Source organism: Musca vetustissima, unplaced genomic scaffold, assembly GCF_032173495.1.
Source record: "Musca vetustissima isolate MV318-11 ecotype Yass unplaced genomic scaffold, APGP_CSIRO_Mvet_v1 utg57907, whole genome shotgun sequence".
Lineage (NCBI taxonomy): Eukaryota > Metazoa > Arthropoda > Insecta > Diptera > Muscidae > Musca > Musca vetustissima.
This window is the reverse complement of record NW_026879776.1, coordinates 40,455-58,629: the sequence shown is the minus strand read 5'-3', so window position 1 is coordinate 58,629 and position 18,175 is coordinate 40,455. Positions and strand designations below refer to the sequence as shown.

Genomic DNA, 18,175 nt, shown 5'->3' with positions numbered 1-18,175 from the left:
AAAATATTTCAATTAAAACTAATGGAATTTTTTTGAGGGAAGTTTTGTTTTGTTTTTTTTTTGTTTTTGTATTTTAATTAAATTAAAAAATAATAACAATTGTAATTTATTGCTTAAAAAATAATAATATTACAAAATAATAAAAATAAATTGAGTATATAAGGGTGTTGTTTTGTTTTTGTTTTTTAAATATGACACTAAGAAACAAATTTAAAATCATGAGGCAAGCAAAAAATCATTGTTTTTCATTTTTCTTAAATTAAAAACATAAAAATAATACAATTATAAAAAATTATAATTAAAAATTAAAATAAACTAAAATTATTAACACTAATAATCCCTGATATTGGTTTTTTTGTAATTCTATATTTATAAAAAAATGATTTGGTATCACTATTTAGTTGTTTTTTTTTGTTCTTCTACATCGTCGACGTCGTCAGAAAAAAAAATCTTTGAGGTTATGTGAGGGTTTTAACAATAAAAATTAATTGTTTAAAATTAATGGCATTTTAACGCATTGTCTCGTTGGTTAGATAATTACAAAATTTTTTTTATAATATTTTGTTGTAGTTGAAAACTATTTATATATATTTTTTTACAAATAGAGTAAAGAGAGAGAAGGTTCAAAAAAGGGAGAAAAATATTTTTTTTTTTTTGAAAAAAATATTTTTTTTCTAATTGATGAACAATTCTTTAAAAGTATTTTTTAATTAAAAAATCAATTTCCATATTTTTTGATTAAAAATATTTTCCAAATTTTAATAAAATATTTTTTTTTTTTTGAAAAATATTTTCCAAATTTAAAAAAATTTTTTTTTGAAGAATTTTCTGAATATTTTTTTTAACCACAAATAAAAAATATTTTTCTTAAAAAATTTTTGTAACTAAAAAAAAATTTTGATTATAAATTTTTTAATTGAAAAAATATTTTTTTTTTCAGAAAAATTTTTAAATAAAGAAAATATTTTTCTTATAGAATATTCATTTTTTTAGTAATTGAGGATAGACATTTTCTTCTTAAAAATATTTATTTTTAACTCAGAGAAAAATAAAAAATATTATTTAATTGAAAACTATTTTTTCTAATTTTTTTTAAATTTTCGGAAAATTTTAGGAGAGGAGAAGAGAGCAAAAAAAAAATTTTTTTTTTTGTCATAGAGAATGTTTTTTTCATCAAAGCTATTTAAATTTAATTTATTGCATCATTTTGTGCAAAAATGCACAGTGGCGCCCAACGTGGTACCTTAATTTTTCATTAAAAAACTTAAAAAAAAAAACTATCCCATTTTAAATCACAAACAAATTATAATGCTATGGTTTTGTATTACCAAATTCGTTACTTATATGTTCAAATGTACAAAAAAATAAAATTACGCACAGACCTCACGTTGGGCGCCATTTATAAAAACTGCATATTTTTTAACTAAACGACCATATTTGATTAAAATTGTTTCACATTTTGGAAATAACTTCGACTTCTTAGAAATTTAGTGCAGAATATTGAGATTAGTAAAGAGCCCCACATTGGACGCCATTTGTGAAAAAAAAAATCATAATTTCAAGTACTACATATTTTCTTGATGGGCATTGTGAATTGATTTCAACATTAGTCCCTTTTCTGAGGTGTTTAAGATTAAGAACAGACCTCACGTTGGGCGCCATTTACAAAAATCTGCACATTTTTTAAATACATGACCATAATTGTGACAAAATTTTCAGGCTTTTGTAGCCAGGTCCGTTTTTGAAGGCGCCAGATGCAAAATACTGAAATTACAAACGAGTTCCACATTGGGCGCCATTTGTAAAAATTACTTAATTTCAAGTAAAATCTACTTTTTTGTGAACAATGTGTAATCCTTTCATAATCAGTCCCATTTCTGAGGTGTTTAATGCCAAAAAATTTAAATTAAGAACAGACCTCACGTTGGGCGCCATTTACAAAAACTGCACTTTTTGTTAAATAAATGTCCGCAATTCAGACAATTTTTCAGGGTTTTTGTAGCAAGTTTCGTTTTTGAGGCGCCTGATGCAAAAAATTGAAATTACAAACGAGCCCCACATTGGGCGCCATTTGTAAAAAAACCTAATTTCATGTAATATCTACTTTTTTGATGGCAAATGTGTAGTGATATCAAAGCAAGTCAATTTTCTGAGGTGTTTAGAGCCAAAAAATTAAATTATGAATAGGCCTCACGTTGGGCGCCAATTAAAAAAAATTAATTTCATACAAAACCCTCCTTCATTATGAAAATTTTCTGAGTATTTTTATAATAACTTCCATTTCTGGTGTGCTTACTGTCAAAAAATGAAATATGGAAAAGGTCTCACGTTGGGCGCCAATGTTCAGCCTTGAATTTTTTACACCAAGACGACAAGGTTTAGGCAAAATGACATATTTTAGTGCCATTTGAGGTGACTTGAACTAGCCGTACGATGATAGAGTTTTTATCTCTTGTCATTAAACCGAGAAAATTTTGTAACTTCTTATATACTACGGCATAACATTTTTGGCTAACATTTGACAATTAAAAGGAAATTTTCAATATTTTCTGGGCTGTTCTGAAGTGTTGTTGTACTGAGAAAAAAATTTATTTTAAAATTTTTTAAAAGTCCTCAAAGTGTTTTCATTTTTTTTTTCATATATAAAACTTACTAAAAAAAAAGTCAGTTTTAAAAATGAAAAAAAAATGTTTTCAAAATTCTGTCGAACTATACGGCATGTCATGGAGAAAATTTTATCAGTTTAACAACATTGCAAAAGAAAACTTTTTTTAAAACTTCAGTTAAATTAACGCTCTACTTCGGAGCCTCATATAATGCAAGACTACAAATGGCGCCCAACAGTTTTTATTACTAAATTGTTTGTCCAATTCAATGAGGCTGGCGTTTATCTTTGAAAATTGCGCCCACATGTTCATTGGATGAAATTACAGAAATCCAAACCCTTCCGAGTTCTTTTTGAAATTTATAAGGTCCCGTGATCATTACTATACAACAAAATAAAATTTGAATACGAAAATGGTGATACTATTCAAAAAATACTCTCAGACCCTGAGATAGAGGAATCTGTTTTTGGGTTACAAAATTATTTTTCTGATTATATTACAAAAAAAAAAAAGCTGGGCTCACTCCGCATTAAATAAAATTTGAATACGAAAATGGTGATATTCTCTCTAGATTTCTCTGTTTCAAAAATATGTTTTTCCGCAAGGAGTTACGAACGTTAATATAAAAATTATTCGACGTCTTCGAAAAAAAAAATTAAATTTTTTCACTCTCTCATTCTCTACTTTACTATCTTCTTTGTTATTTATCTTTATTTTCTCACAACAATGCCACTATTTTCATTTTGAAATGGAAACCCTTCTTCATTAAAAAAAATATTTTCCTTCTCTCTCAATCGCTCTCTCTCTTTACTCCCTATTTTGTGTTACAGAAAACCCCCCATTTTGTTAATATATTGGAATTTCCTGTTCAATAATTTGATAGGATTGTTCATTGTGCTGCATCATGCTATGATGATGTTGTGTCACTTCCTGTTTGCCAATAAGAGAAAAATCGGGCGCCCCATTGCCACCACCATTCTCCATTTGCAATTGCTGCTGCTGCTGTTGTTGTTGCTGTTGCAATTGCCTTTGTTGTTGTTGCTGCTGAATTTGTTTCTCATAATTTTCGATGCTAATATATTCTTCTTCATCTAAATCGTGTGGATCATAGTCCTCTAATTCTTCTTCATCTAATAGATCATCATCATCGGCGGCAACATCATCCAAAGGATGCATGGAAGAGGTGGTGGAGTGGGGTGTCGAGGGTAATTGACGTGGTTGTGATTGCCGCTGCTGTTGTTGTTGCATCAGCGAGGGAGAGGGTGCCGATTGATAGGAATTTTCATAAATTGTTTGCAACATTTGTTGTTGCGGTTGATTGCCATTACCATTCATGGATTGCGTCGAAGAACCTGACTGTTGTTGGGGTGGCGGTGTCACCGAATTATATGAACTATTCGAGGCCGAAGCCTGTGGCACTTCCAAACCTAAATTTATCGTATCTTTGGATTTCTTTTCAACCTTAACAAAAGCAGTAATGCCACCCGCACCACCCCGACTACTATTACTACCGCCACTCGAAGTCCTCGACTTTTTACTAACCACCTTGGGCCGACTATGCGTCTCCATATGCTTACGCAAATGATCTTTGCGACAGAAACCCTTATCACAAATCTCACAGGTATGCTGTTTATTACCCGTATGTATGGCCTCAATGTGACGCCGCAAATCGGTTTTATGATGAAACTGCTTCGGGCACATATCACATTTGTGTGCCTTATCCGTCGTTTTATGTTTACCCAAATGCGTGATATAGACCTCTTCGGTTTGATAGCGTTTACCGCATTTCTGACAACGAAACGGATACTCACCGGAATGGAAACTTTTGTTGTGCTGTGTCAGGTAACAGATTTTCGTAAATTCCTTGTCGCAGGGTATGCATTTGATGCGTCCACTTGGCAGAACGGTAACGGGTGGTGCTCCAACGGAACTGGAAGTACTGGGATTACGTTTCCTTTTGGTGGCCGGCACAACGGCTGGTTTTTTGTTCGCAGCCACAACGGGTGCTACTGTCGGCTTGACATCTTCTTCCAGATCCATATCGAGTAGCTGGGTTTGTGATGAAGTGGAGGGTGGTGGTGTTGCGGCCACAGCCGTCATACCCATTAATTCCTGTTGTGTGGGTTTTTGCTCAGGATTGCCATAATTATTGTTGAGATAATCATCGGAATATTTATAGGGTTTGTGATCCATGGAATTACTGGATGAGGGTGTGAGAGAGGGTGAATAAGCCATCGATGGCTGTTGCACCAATGTTAGAGTTGTGGTACTGGGCTCTTGCTTATACTGATAAGCTATGGGTGGTAGATCTCCTTCGTGGGGCGACCTCTGGGCTATGTAAGGATTATACGAAGCCTGTGAGTAGAGAGTTGTGGGTTGCCCTGCATTACCAGGATTTGGCGAGGCCGTTATCAACTGCACCAATTGACCATCTTCCATTTGTATCAGCTGCTGCTGATGATGCGGATGTCCTGAGCTGGAGGTGCTCACCAAATTCCCATAGGCATCTATGGTATACACCTCAGCATTGGTCAGATTTGTTATCGAGGGCAATTGCTGCTGGCTGTTGATCCCACCACCTCCATTACCAATAATAGTGTGATGATAGGTCAGCGTGTGGTCCAGCGGCTGCAGTACCGAGCCCGGCTGCTGCAGCTGGTGGTACGATGGAATGTTGGTGATGCTGTTGGTGGTGGTGGTAGCCAGCATGTGCTGGTGGGTACTGGTATTGATTGTGTCCAGCTGCTGCAACTGCTGCGGCTGAGTACTGACTAGCGGCTGCAGCTCCGTAAGCGGCTGCTGCTGCTGCGGCATGTGGTGGCTGCCCAGCGGCGGCGGCACCAGCATATTGCCCATACTGGTGGGGATGGTGGGGGTGGTAGTATCCGGCCGCAGCTGCTGCTGCTCCATGGTGATGTGCTGCGGCGGCAGCTGCAGCATACTGTTGTGCTGCTGCGTGTTGATAGCCAAAGGCATGTTGATGTAGTGCTGCTGCTGTTCCATTGTATTGGGATGATGCAGCTGCTGCTGCAGCTGCGGCGGCGGGGTTGGTGTGAGGGTATAGGTGCCCTGCGCCTGCTGCTGCTGAGCCATTTGTTGTTCCAGCTCCAGCTGCTCCCGGTATTGTTGGTGGGAGATAATAAGGGGCGAGTGGACTGGCATGCTGTGCGTGCTGCTGGGCGTGGTGTTGTGATAGAGACGCTCCATGTCCTGTTGCTGCTGCTGATGGTCCAGCTGATAGTGCAAGTGATGCTGTGACTGTTGTGGCTGCTGCATGTGGTGGTGATGAGCCGACACTTCCTGGTCCGCTGCTGCGGCCATTGGTGAGTGAATGTGATGATCCAATTGCTCCTGTTTCACATAGTCCTCCGGTTTCGGGGTGAGTGTTGTTGGTGGATCCGTGAGTATGCCCACTGCCTCCTCCACTTCCTCCTCCTCCTCCGGCAGGTCCTCCTCCTCCACTTCCTCCTCCGGCTCCTCCTCCTCGTCTTCCTGTTGCAGATCCCCTTGATCCGGGTCTGCCATTGCCGCCTCCATGTGCTCGCTCTTTGTGATAAGCATTGTTGGTGTTGTGTTGTTGTTGGTGTTCAGCAGGCCCCTCATTTGGGAGGACGGCATTGTTGGCTGTGTCATTGGGACGGAGGGGCCTGCTAACGCGTTTGGGTGACCGTTCATAACGGTTTGTGAGTGAGAGTGTTGACCGGGCTGTTGCTGTTGGGCGCCAGTCATTGAGGAAGCATGCTGTGGTGAAGCGTTTGTCGTTGATTGAACTTGAGGCATGTACGGATACTGCTGCTGTTGTTGCTGCTGCTGATGGTACATGCTGTTGGGCGAGGGTGTGGCAGCATAGTGAGACATTGGCGTCATGCCACCAGCCACTGCCGCCTGGGGCCCGCCATAATCATGCGGACTATTGGGCGGTTCAGGAGGTATAACAGGATTGGGAGGTTGTTGTTGCAGGGCGGCAGCATTGGCGGCGGCTGCAGCAGCGGCCGCAGCTGCTCCACCACGACGACTAGGTTTTGAGCCACCCTCTCGGGCGGGATGATGATGGGCCGAAATGGGCAAGGTGGCTGGATCAGGTTGGCCACTGGATTTCACCGCATTCTTATGCAGCGTGGTATTGTAGTGCCGTTTTAGATGACCCGAACTGGTAAACCATTTATTACAGGCCGTACAGTTATAGGTTTTGGGTCGACGGGCCTCATTCGACTTCCAATTGGCGGCCTTCGTGCCCAAATTGGTGCTCAAGGCAGAGCTGGAGGTGGGCGGTTCAAAACTGCCACCGTTACGGAATTGTTGATTACCCGCCGCTTGTCCTGGACCATCTGTGGTGGTGGAGGGAAATTCCGCCGGACTTGAGGAAACTGCCGGCGGCATCATTTGCTGTTGTTGACCCGTCGCCACTGCATTGTTTGGTGCCGTCGGATCAAACGACTTATCACCCATATATTGTTGTGTTGTTGTATCACCAGGATATTCATTTTTAATCATGGGATATTCCGATTTAATGACATTCGAACTGTTGCTCACATGATAGGGTGAATCTTTGGGCGAGGGATAATAGGGTGAGTGATTTGGCGGCATCGACTTGCCATGGCCATCATTGGAATTTTGCTGGAGATAGGGTGGCAGACCCTCGGTGGATTGTTGATCCCAGGAGGCCATGCCGGCCCGTTGCTGCATGCTGTGCATTGATTGTAAGGGATCCGCAGCGGATGGATGATGTTGCATCATGCCGCCGGCCATAAGACCTGTGCCGCCGCCGGGAGGATATAACATTTTTTGGCTATCCAAATCGAGAATTTCACCAGGGTTACCGCCACCGCCGTTGGATTGTTGATGGTGGTTGGAGAGATGATGTTGCGAGGGAGGTGTTTGCTGGGGCTGTAACTCTTCCTTGATGTAGGGAGAACTGGCATAACCACTGCTGCCATATGGCGAGGCCCCGTGCACATTGGCAATGTGCTCCTGCAATTCACTGTCATTGGTACACATGATGCCGCATTTTTTACACTGTGGAGCCGTGCCGGCTGGTGAGCTGGGGTTGCCGGCACTCATGCTGCCAATGCTGCTGGCACTGCCACTCATTTGCATTTGATTGCTGGACGATGAGGGACTGGTGGAGCTGACAACACGTGGACTCATGACACTTGAACTGGCGGAGGAGACGACAGCGGGTGCCGGCGCCGAATGTTGATTATTGACCGCGTCCAGCGCATTATTTGAGGAGTTGGAGGAGGCTGGTGGGGGTACTAAAGAACCTCCGCCGCCATTGCCACAATTTCCTGAGGAGGATAATCCCGAGGTGGGAGTGTGCAGATAAGGATGATAACGTACACCCGATGACTGTTGTTGTTGTTGCTGCTGCTGGGTATGGTGGGGATGATGTTGAGGCTGTTGTTGTTGCTGTTGTTGTTGTTTACTGTAATCTGTAGCAGGATACATATTGGAGTTTTGGGAATTCGAATTCATATAATCCATGCCATTTTGTTGTTGTTGTTGCTGCTGTTGTTGTTGATAGAACTGTTCATAGCTATTGAGATATGATGGGTAACCGGAATGCTGATTCGGTGTTGAGGGTTGAGACTGCATATCCACATTGGAAGAGGATGTGGCATAGAGATTATGTTGGGCGCCACCATACATTTGATGATGCTGTTGTTGCTGCTGCATCGCTGAGGTAGTTGTGGTTGTTGGCTGTTGGGCCCCACCTGCCGCATACATATGATGATTGGCATAGGGATGATGGGAGATTCCACCGGGCATTGAATTTTGCATACCTCCCGACGATGAGGATGTGGAGTGTTGACTATCATTGCCATTCTGATGCAGCTGCTGCTGATGATGATGCGACTGGGGTGTTGCCGGTTGATTATCACTAGAATCAGCTGCCGCTGATATGGTATTGCTGGTAGAGGTAGTATTTGTTGTGGAGGATTGGGATGCCGATGAGGATGCCATGTTATTATTGCCATTAGATCCTGTACTTGTATCCATGGGATCACCAGCACCCTGTGATGATGATTGGGATGAATCTATGATTCCATTGCTATCACCACCACCACCATTATTCGTATTCGTTAGGCCGCCCATGCTAACAGGCGGCGGTTGTGTGGTATTGGCCGGAGTCTGTTGGACACCGGCCAATGATTCCGCCGTATGTAACGGCGGCATTTCTGTGGCCAAAGTAGCCATTGATTGCTACATTCGGCTATTATTTTAGTAGACCAAAGATAATGACAAGGGCATTGGGGAGTTTAATGACGAAGATGATCGCGACGATGACAACAGCATAGGGACTGAACGTCAAACCAAAAATTGTTACACACACATACACACAAGGAGGAAATCAAGTCGTCCAAAAAAAAAAAAAATCTCCAATAATCGTTGTTGAATATTTCTCTCTCTATGTGTGTGTGAATGAGTAAGTGTGCGAGCGAGCGTGATCGGGATCTTCTTTGCAAGGGCTGAAAATCTGTTTTCTTCTTGTTCTCTTGTTTCCTTTCTTTCTGCTCGTAAGACGAGAGGATTTTTGTTGTTATTGCTGCGCGTCGTGGAAGATTTTTTTTTTTGCTTTTGCTTTCTTGTTGCTGTTGTTCTTTTTAGCTCGTATCTTTTTTCTTTTCGGGATTTCTTTATGTTACGGTTGTATCTAAAGTTAAGAAATTTGGGGGAAGAAGAAGAAAAGTAAAAACTGGTTTTAGATGCCTTGATTTCGGAGGGTTTTATTGTTGTTGTTGTTGGTTGGAAGGTTTGCTAGATTTGTTGTATGTTAGAGATGGTGGTTTTTGGTTGCTTGGCTGTTCTTTTTAGGTTGATATTTTTTTTCTCATAAGGAATGAAAGGATGAGTGTGTGTTTTAGGCTCCGGAGAGACCAACACATAGATACAAATATTTAAAGTTGGTGTTTTTGAGTTATTACAATTTTTTTTTTTATATAAGAATATTTTGTAATTATTTCTTTTTTTGGATTTTGTTATTATTCTCTTCTTTTGCAATATGGTCTCATATATCCCTAATGGAATTATTTTATAAAAAATTAATGACATTATTAACAATAAAATATTTGAATTATTTGATATAGTTTAAAAAATATTTTAAAGTGATACAAAAATTTTATATATATATAAGAATTTTTAATAATAAGAATACATCGAATTTATTATATTATTCAAAATAAGATATGTATTTATTTAATTATTTTTAAAAATCTAAATTTTTTCATTTAATATTTTATAAAAAGACATATTAAAATTATATTAAGTAGGCGTTGATTGATTTTTTAAATAATCCTAAATGCCTACAAATATTGGTAAATGTTTTAAAAATATTTTTCTGATGCCTAACAATGGGTGTAGATTTTTTAAAACATCTTTTTTTAATACGCATGGATTTTTGAAAAATAATTTTCTAAGGACTATTTTCCTAAGGTATAACAAAAGCCAAGTATTTTTGAAATATATTTTTCTAAGGCATAAATCGCCTAAAAATAGGCCAGAATTTTTGTTAAATATTTTTTAGGCCTATTTTTTAAATTACTTAAATATAGAAATATTTTTTCAAGACCTAAAAGTAGGCGAAGATTTTTGAAATTTTTTTCAGGGCCTATCTAAAGTCTTGAATTTTTTTGAAATGTCTACAAATTGTCGTGGACTTTTTTTTTAAAAATTGTTTGTAAAGACTAAAAAAGTCGTGGATTTTTGAGAAATATTTTTCTATTGCCTAAAAATAGGCCAGAATTTTTTTAAATATTTTTTAGGCCTATTTTTTTACATTACTTAAAATAGGCGAGGATTTTTTTTAAAAATATTTTTCTAAAGCCAGTAATATGCGAGTATTTGTTAAAAATATTTCATAAACTAGGCCTGTTTTTTATTTAAAAAAAAATATTTTTTTTAAAATAAAAAAAATAATTATAAAAATATAATTTTTTTATATCATCAATATTTTTAATCAATTTTTTACAATTTTATTTTTTGTTTTATGAAATTACATCAATTTTGATTAGTTAATACAAATCATTAAAAAAAAATTTAAATTTGGTATTTTTTAATGAAATATTAATAAACTAAAAAATAAAAAAATAAACTAAAAAAATATTTTTTTATATCATTAATATTTTAATCAAATTTTTACAATTTTATTTTTTGTAACAAAATTATTAATTTTGTTTTTTAATATTTATTATTGTTAACAGAAATTTTATTTTATAAAAAAATATTTTTTTATATAAAGTAAAAAATAATTATTTTCTATTTTTAAATATAAATAAATATATTTCAATTTTCTAGATGGCGAAATATCCAATTTTGTTTTTATTTTTTTTTTTTTGTATTGAGAAGCCTTTCGTAAATTTATATTTTTAATATTTTTTTCAAAGCATTAATATATTAATTCCTCTTTTGAGATGATTATAATTGCAATTTTTTTTTAGAAAGAAAAGTTATAATTTTTTTACGAAATTAATATTTTGTAATTTACTAGAAGCCAAAATAACGCTTTTTTATTTCGATTTTTAATCATTTTTTTAAGATTTCAAAATAAAATAAATTGACGAATAAAATATTTTTTTTTAATTTTTCAATTTTTTTAATATTTTTTCTTATACTTTGTTATAATTTTACTGTTTTAAATGTTATTTTTTTAATAAAATGTTTCTGCAAAAATCAAAAATTCATATTTCGATTTTTATTTATTTATTTTTTATATGTTTTTTTAATTAATATACAATTCCATAAAGAAATAAACAAATATAGAATTAAAAAAATTATAAGTCTCATTTTTGGGTATATATACTCGCCATATTGCAAAAAAAGTTTCAGTTATTTATGGTTAATATTAATTTTCAGAATTAAATGTTCATATTTTTTTATTTTCAACTTCAAATAATAATAATGTTTCCATTTTCAAATTAATTATTAATTAGTTCCATTTGCAAATAATTCCGATTATTGGAGTATTCCATTAAGTTCCAGTTATAAATTTTTTAATAATCCTTTTTCATTCCGTTCCATTTTTAATATTTTAATTTATCAATTTTTCCGTATTGTTTATTTTCACACTCTCCAAATCACTTCACTTTATCACCAAAAATTTTTGTTCAGTGTACCACCATAGAATAAACAGTTGTTTAATTTTTTGTATTTGTCTTTATTTTATTTCAATGATCGTTTAGCGATCTCTTTGCTTTTGCACTTTGTTTATATTTTTTTCTGTGTGTGTTTTGCAATTTCATTTTATTGTTCTCTTGTACATATTTTTTTTATTATTAATTTCTTTTAATTACCATTTAAATCAATTGGAATCACCAAATTAGTTTTTATTTGCACTTGTTTTTTGTTGTTTGAATTTGTTTAGGGGACGCGCGGGTTTTTGTTTGATTTTTTGTTTTAAAATAAAAATCAACTTAAAATGTGTTTTTTTTTATATAAATGAAAGTAACTTAAAATTGTAACGAATTTTGAATTTTGACAAATTTTGTTTTGCACTTTTTGTGTTTTTCTTTTAAACTTAAAAATATTTTTTGTTTTTTTGAAATAAAAATTATTTATTTTTTGTTTTTTTTATGATTTGTCCAAATTTGTTTTTGTTTCTTTTTTATTTATTAGCCAAAAATGTTATGCCGAAAGTATTTTTTGGTTTGTTTTTTAAAGGAAAAAACTAAAAAAAGTTGTAAAAAAGAAGTGAGGGCGCTTTAAAGCTTCGTCACCAAAATGCCAACCGCTCTGTAACACGCGCTGTCTAATTCTAAATCGTATGTCCTGTTCAAATGACCGGCCAACCAACCAAACCAACAAAATTATTACAAAAACAAAAAAAAACTACACACAGCGACACAAAACGAACAAGCATGCACTCACCACTCATGTACGCACACACACACTCGCACTCATATACACAATGAACGCCAAAACCCGACTCACACAAGCAACGAATGCACAGCAGCACACAAAAAAAAGAAGAAGAACGAGCAAAGCCGTACTCGTATGGCAAAAAAAAAAAAACAAACACAACACAGCAGAATTCTGTTTAACGTTGGCAGCGACGCCAACATCTACGGCAGACGTCGTTGTTGATAATGATGATGTAGGCTGCGACGAAGACAATAATGATGATGTTGTTCGTTGATGGCAGCAACGACGACTACTACTCGGACGACGATGTGCGAAACGTTACAATAGATGCGCGCCAATAAACATTGTGGACACCAGAAACCAAACCAAAACGAAGAACAAGAAATAATGCTGAGAAGCAAAGCCATGCAAACCAAATCAAATACACAAGCCAAACAATAACAACAACAACAACGAGAAAATGTAAACAACAAAGGCAACACACACAGACACACTCAGGCAAATAATAACAACAAATGGTGATACTCAGCTGAGCTCTCTCTCTTCGTAATACGAAGAGTTTGCCGATATATTACGAGGAGAGTGTGTGTGAGAGAGAGTGAGAGTTAGAATATCACTCAACAAGAGTGTGCTTGCTTGATGGCTGGCTGGCTGGCTTGCTGTATGTAGTTGGCAAAAAGGAATTGAAATAAGATAGAATAATGAAAACAAATAACAAAAACAACAACAAAATCATGATTATTATATTCTTGTTGTTGTTGTTAATCATTAGTTGTACATAAAAATTTAATAACAGCAGTGGAAGATGAAGGAAAAAATGAAATTAAAATAAAATCAAATGAAATGGGAAGAATACTTTAACTCTCGTCGTATCTCACTCTCAGCCAAACATTGCCATTTCATTTACTCCATGACAAAAAAAAAATAACAACAACAACGACACTATTGTAATTACTTAACCAAGTATTACTGAGTGATGGTACTTAGTAATATGCGCATTGCTATACATTTATTCTAGAATTCGTTCACTCTAAAAAATGGCAATATTAAGGTTTCCTTAGGAAATCTTCAATTCAGCCCGGCTGAATTAAGGTTTCCATAGGAAATCTTCAATTCAGCCACGCTGAATTAGGGTTTTCATAGGAAATCTTCAATTCAGCCAAGCTGAATTAGGGTTTTCATAGGAAATCTTCAATTCAGCCAAGCTGAATTAAGGTTTCCATAGGAAATCTTCAATTCAGCCTGGCTGTATTAAGGTTTCCATAGGAAATCTTCAATTCAGCCTGGCTGAATTAAGGTTTCCATAGGAAATCTTCAATTCAGTCTGGCTGAATTAAGGTTTCCATAGGAAATCTTCAATTCAGCCTGGCTGAATTAAGGTTTCCATAGGAAATCTTCAATTCAGTCTTCAATTCAGCCTGGCTGATTTAAGGTTTCCATATGAAATCTTCAATTCAGCCTGGCTGAATTAAGGTTTCCATAGGAAATCTTCAATTCAGCCCGGCTGAATTAAGGTTTCCATAGGAAATCTTCAATTCAGCCCGGCTGAATTAAGGTTTCCATAGGAAATCTTCAATTCAGCCCGGCTGAATTAAGGTTTCCATAGGAAATCTTCAATTCAGCCCGGCTGAATTAAGGTTTCCATAGGAAATCTTCAATTCAGCCCGGCTGAATTAAGGTTTCCATAGGAAATCTTCAATTCAGCCCGGCTGAATTAAGGTTTCCATTGGAAATCTTCAATTCAGCCCGGCTGAATTAAGGTTTCCATTGGAAATCTTCAATTCAGCCCGGCTGAATTGAGGTTACCATAGGAAATCTTCAATTCAGCCCGGCTGAATTGAGGTTACCATTGAAAATCTTCAATTCAGCCTGGCTAATTTAAGGTTTCCAAAGGAAGTCTTCAATTCAGCCTGGCTGATTTAAGGTTTCCATATGAAATCTTCAATTCAGCCTGGCTGAATTAAGGTTTCCATAGGAAATCTTCAATTCAGCCTGGCTGAATTAAGGTTTCTATAGGAAATCTTCAATTCAGCTTGGCTGAATTAAGGTTTCCATAGGAAATCTTCAATTCAGCCTGGCTGAATTAAGGTTTCCATGGGAAATCTTCAATTCATCTTTGCTGAATTAAGGTTTCCATGGGAAATCTTAAATTCAGCTTTGCTGAATTAAGGTTTCCATAGGAAATCTTGTAGTTTAATAACCCTATTACTTGGCACTTGCCACAAATTAAGGTGACAGGTCATAAAAATATGTAATATTCGGTTAAGAGGTTATGCCCAGCTACTTGAGATAGTATTTGTGTGTAGTTAAGTGTCACCTCCTTGTCAATTAACTCTTCGAAATTTTTCAAAAATTAATTTTCCATTTCCGTTGAACAAGAAAAAATCATGGTTTATGGTGACAACACCCTCCGAACCAAAACAAAAGCAAAACAGATTCACTTTTTAATTTGTCCTGGTCATCGTTGTTGTCGTCGAAGATTAGCTTAGGATTGGTTTTATGACTTTGGTAATTAAAAATCAATTAAGTCCTCAAAACTAGAGAGAGATTCCACGGAACTCAGCATCCCAACAGAACACCTTCTCTTCGTTGTAGTTGTTGTCCGCAGAGAGAGTGGATTAAGAGTCCGACTAACTAAATTATAGTTCTACCTGCTCGATGGGTACTTGAATATTTATGGCCCATCTTAGACCAGTTTTTGTTCTACTAGGTACCTAGCTGAAACCGAAAGTAATTAAACTTTATGTGGGTCATTAAAGCAAGTTTTGGTTTTGGCTGAACCGGTTGGGTGTCTCCTACTCTAGTGGTGGCCATTAATCTAGCCACTCCATCGTGTGTCTATCTTTTCCTGAATTTATGCAAATTTTCTACAAACAAGATTTTTGTTTGCTAAATGCAAAGCCAATGTCTGTCCTCAGTTATTTACAGCATAACAAATTCAGCCGAACTTTCAAAACGCAAACATGAATATGACTCAGCGGCCCCTCTCAACTCTGCCAGCAACATTTACAAGAGACTGGACTCCATCCACACAAACATAACACAAAAATTAGTCATACCAAATGCCTGACATCGTTGTCATTGTTCGGCAGAGCACGTGTTACAGCCGAAGAAGGCAACAACAAGAGTCTCCAGTGGCTTTGATAACAGCAGTATGAGTCAACAATTTAACGAAAGAGACAATTCAGCTAAGCTGAATTGCAGATTTCCAATGGAAACCTTAATTCAGCCAGGCTGAATTGAAGATTTCCTATGGAAACCTTAATTCTGCCAAGCTGAATTGAAGATTTCCTATAGAAACCTTAATTCAGCTGGGCTGAATTGAAGATTTCCTATGGAAACCTTAATTCAGCTGGACTGAATTGAAGATTTCCTATGGAAACCTTAATTCAGCTGGGCTGAATTGAAGATTTCCTATGGCAACCTTAATTCAGCAAGGCTGAATTGAAAATTTCCTATGGAAACCTTAATTCAGCCAGGCTGAATTGAAGATTTACTATGGAAACCTTAATTCAGCCAGGATGAACTGAAGATTTCCTATGGAAACCTTAATTCAGCTGGGCTGAATTGAAGATTTCCTATGGAAACCTTAATTCAGCCAGGCTAAATTGAAGATTTCCTATGGAAACCTTAATTCAGCCAGGCTGAATTGAAGATTTCCTATGGAAACCTTAATTCAGCCAGGCTGAATTGAAGATTTCCTATGGAAACCTTAATTCAGCCAGGCTGAATTGAAGATTTCCAATGGAAACCTTAATTCAGCGGGGCTGAATGAATGATTTCCTATGGAAACCTTAATTCAGTTGGGCTGAATTGAAGATTTCCTATGGAAACCTTATTTCAGTTGGGCTGAATTGAAGATTTCCTATGGAAACCTTAATTCAGCTGGGCTGAATTGAAGATTTCCTATGGAAACCTTAATTCAGCTGGGCTGAATTGAAGATTTCCTATGGAAACCTTAATTCAGCTGGGCTGAATTGAAGATTTCCTATGGAAACCTTAATTCAGCTGGGCTGAATTGAAGATTTCCTATGGAAACCTTAATTCAGCTGGGCTGAATTGAAGATTTCCTATGGAAACCTTAATTCAGCTGGGCTGAATTGAAGATTTCCTATGGAAACCTTAATTCAGATCGGCTGAATTGAAGATTTCCTATCAAAACTTTTATTCAACCGGGCTGAATTGAAGATTTCCTATGGAAACCTTAATCCTTTGAAGATTCGCTTAAAAAATCCAGTAAAATTAGTCCTTTTTTAAATTCCCCTACTCCTCCACCACCCCTTTTTGATAAATATTGACCTTCAACAAAAAATATTCAAATCGGTTTGCAAGAAAAAAAAACAACAAATTATGACTTGATTTTAGTATTTTATGTAGTATGTTTTGTTGTCTTCGTCTTGTTGTTGTTATTCCCAAATTCTGTTTGCCGTCGTTGTTGTTGTTGTTATTGGTGTTGATGCTAAGTACAACGACAATTCCCCAAACGATTCTGACAGAACGTTTTGCTTGCTGCTGGAGACACTCTGAATAAAACAATAGCCGCACGTCTCGGTGAATGCTAATAGCAATAATAACAACAAGAATAGCAGCAGTCGCAACACCAACAACAACACCGTCAGAGCCATCAACATTCGCACAAAACAATTGATAGCGACACACAACACAGCACACAAAAAAGAGATTGACAATAAAACAATAAAAAACGTATGAACGAAAATTAAAAATGAAACAAAACAACAACGACATCAAAAAAACTCCATAAAATAAAATTCAAACAAAACACATGGACACACAACCATACTCACACACACACACATCCATACACATGTGCCAATGGAGCCTCGTAAAAAAAAACAAATTTCCGAAATTCAAAAACAGAAAAAAGAGTGCCAGAGAAGAGTTTGTCTGCACTGGACACATGTGTGGTCATGTGTGTGAGAGTGTGTTAAAGGGAGGGTGGCAGGCTCCAATTTGAATTCTAGTGTGTTTGTTCATGTGTGTACCAGCCAGCATTGTTCTATACTCGTGCTCCAACAACTGTATGAAGGTTGAGAGGCTACCCCACCATACACATACTGTGAGGCTGTGTTTGACCTAACACCCCGCATTTTATTTGAGAGATCTCCATAGAACACAGCTGAGCCATAGGAAATCTGCAATACAGCATAGCTGAATTCGATTTTTTTAAAGGAATCTTCAATTCAACACAGCTGAATTAAGTTGATCTTCAATTCGGGCTGGCTGAATTTAGGATTCTATAGGAAATCTTCAATATAGCCTGGCTGAATTAAGGCTTCTATAGGAAATCTTTAATTCAGCCCATCTGTATTAATTATTTAATTTTTCTCTCAAATATTTTTTTACTATAATTTTCTATGAGATTTTTCTACCCCTTCCTTTAGTTAAATATCTATTTGTCCTCAGCCTTAAATTCCCTGATTTTTTAATGAAAAATCGTTTTTTACAAAACTAAAATATCTTCACTAGAACCAAAGTTATTGGCATTACAAGTTTGCCTATATTTTCCAGTACACTCTACTGCAGTATCAGGCAAACTCCTTCACGCGTGCTCTCTTTGAGAGTAATTTGTGTGTAAACGGCACAAAAGAGCGGCTGTCTGCCCGAGCCTGCTCTATTGGTTACCAAGTAATCGATTATTGAACTCGTACAACACTAACACTACCACAGCACAGTGGCAGTCATATGTGTGC

At 36.4% G+C, this 18,175-nt stretch overlaps 1 protein-coding gene across 1 annotated transcript; it reads right to left on the bottom strand.

Moving 5' to 3' along the window:
- Positions 1-3,452: 3,452 nt before the first annotated feature.
- LOC133324932 (signal element on autosome protein 2) lies at positions 3,453-8,804 on the bottom strand. Its single transcript, XM_061533755.1, has 3 exons — positions 8,078-8,804; positions 3,634-7,957; positions 3,453-3,513 (listed from the first exon to the last, which is right to left on the bottom strand). The coding sequence occupies exons 1-3, from the start codon at positions 8,802-8,804 to the stop codon at positions 3,453-3,455; spliced, it is 5,112 nt and encodes a 1,703-aa protein (XP_061389739.1).
- Between the last annotated feature and the right edge of the window lie 9,371 nt (positions 8,805-18,175).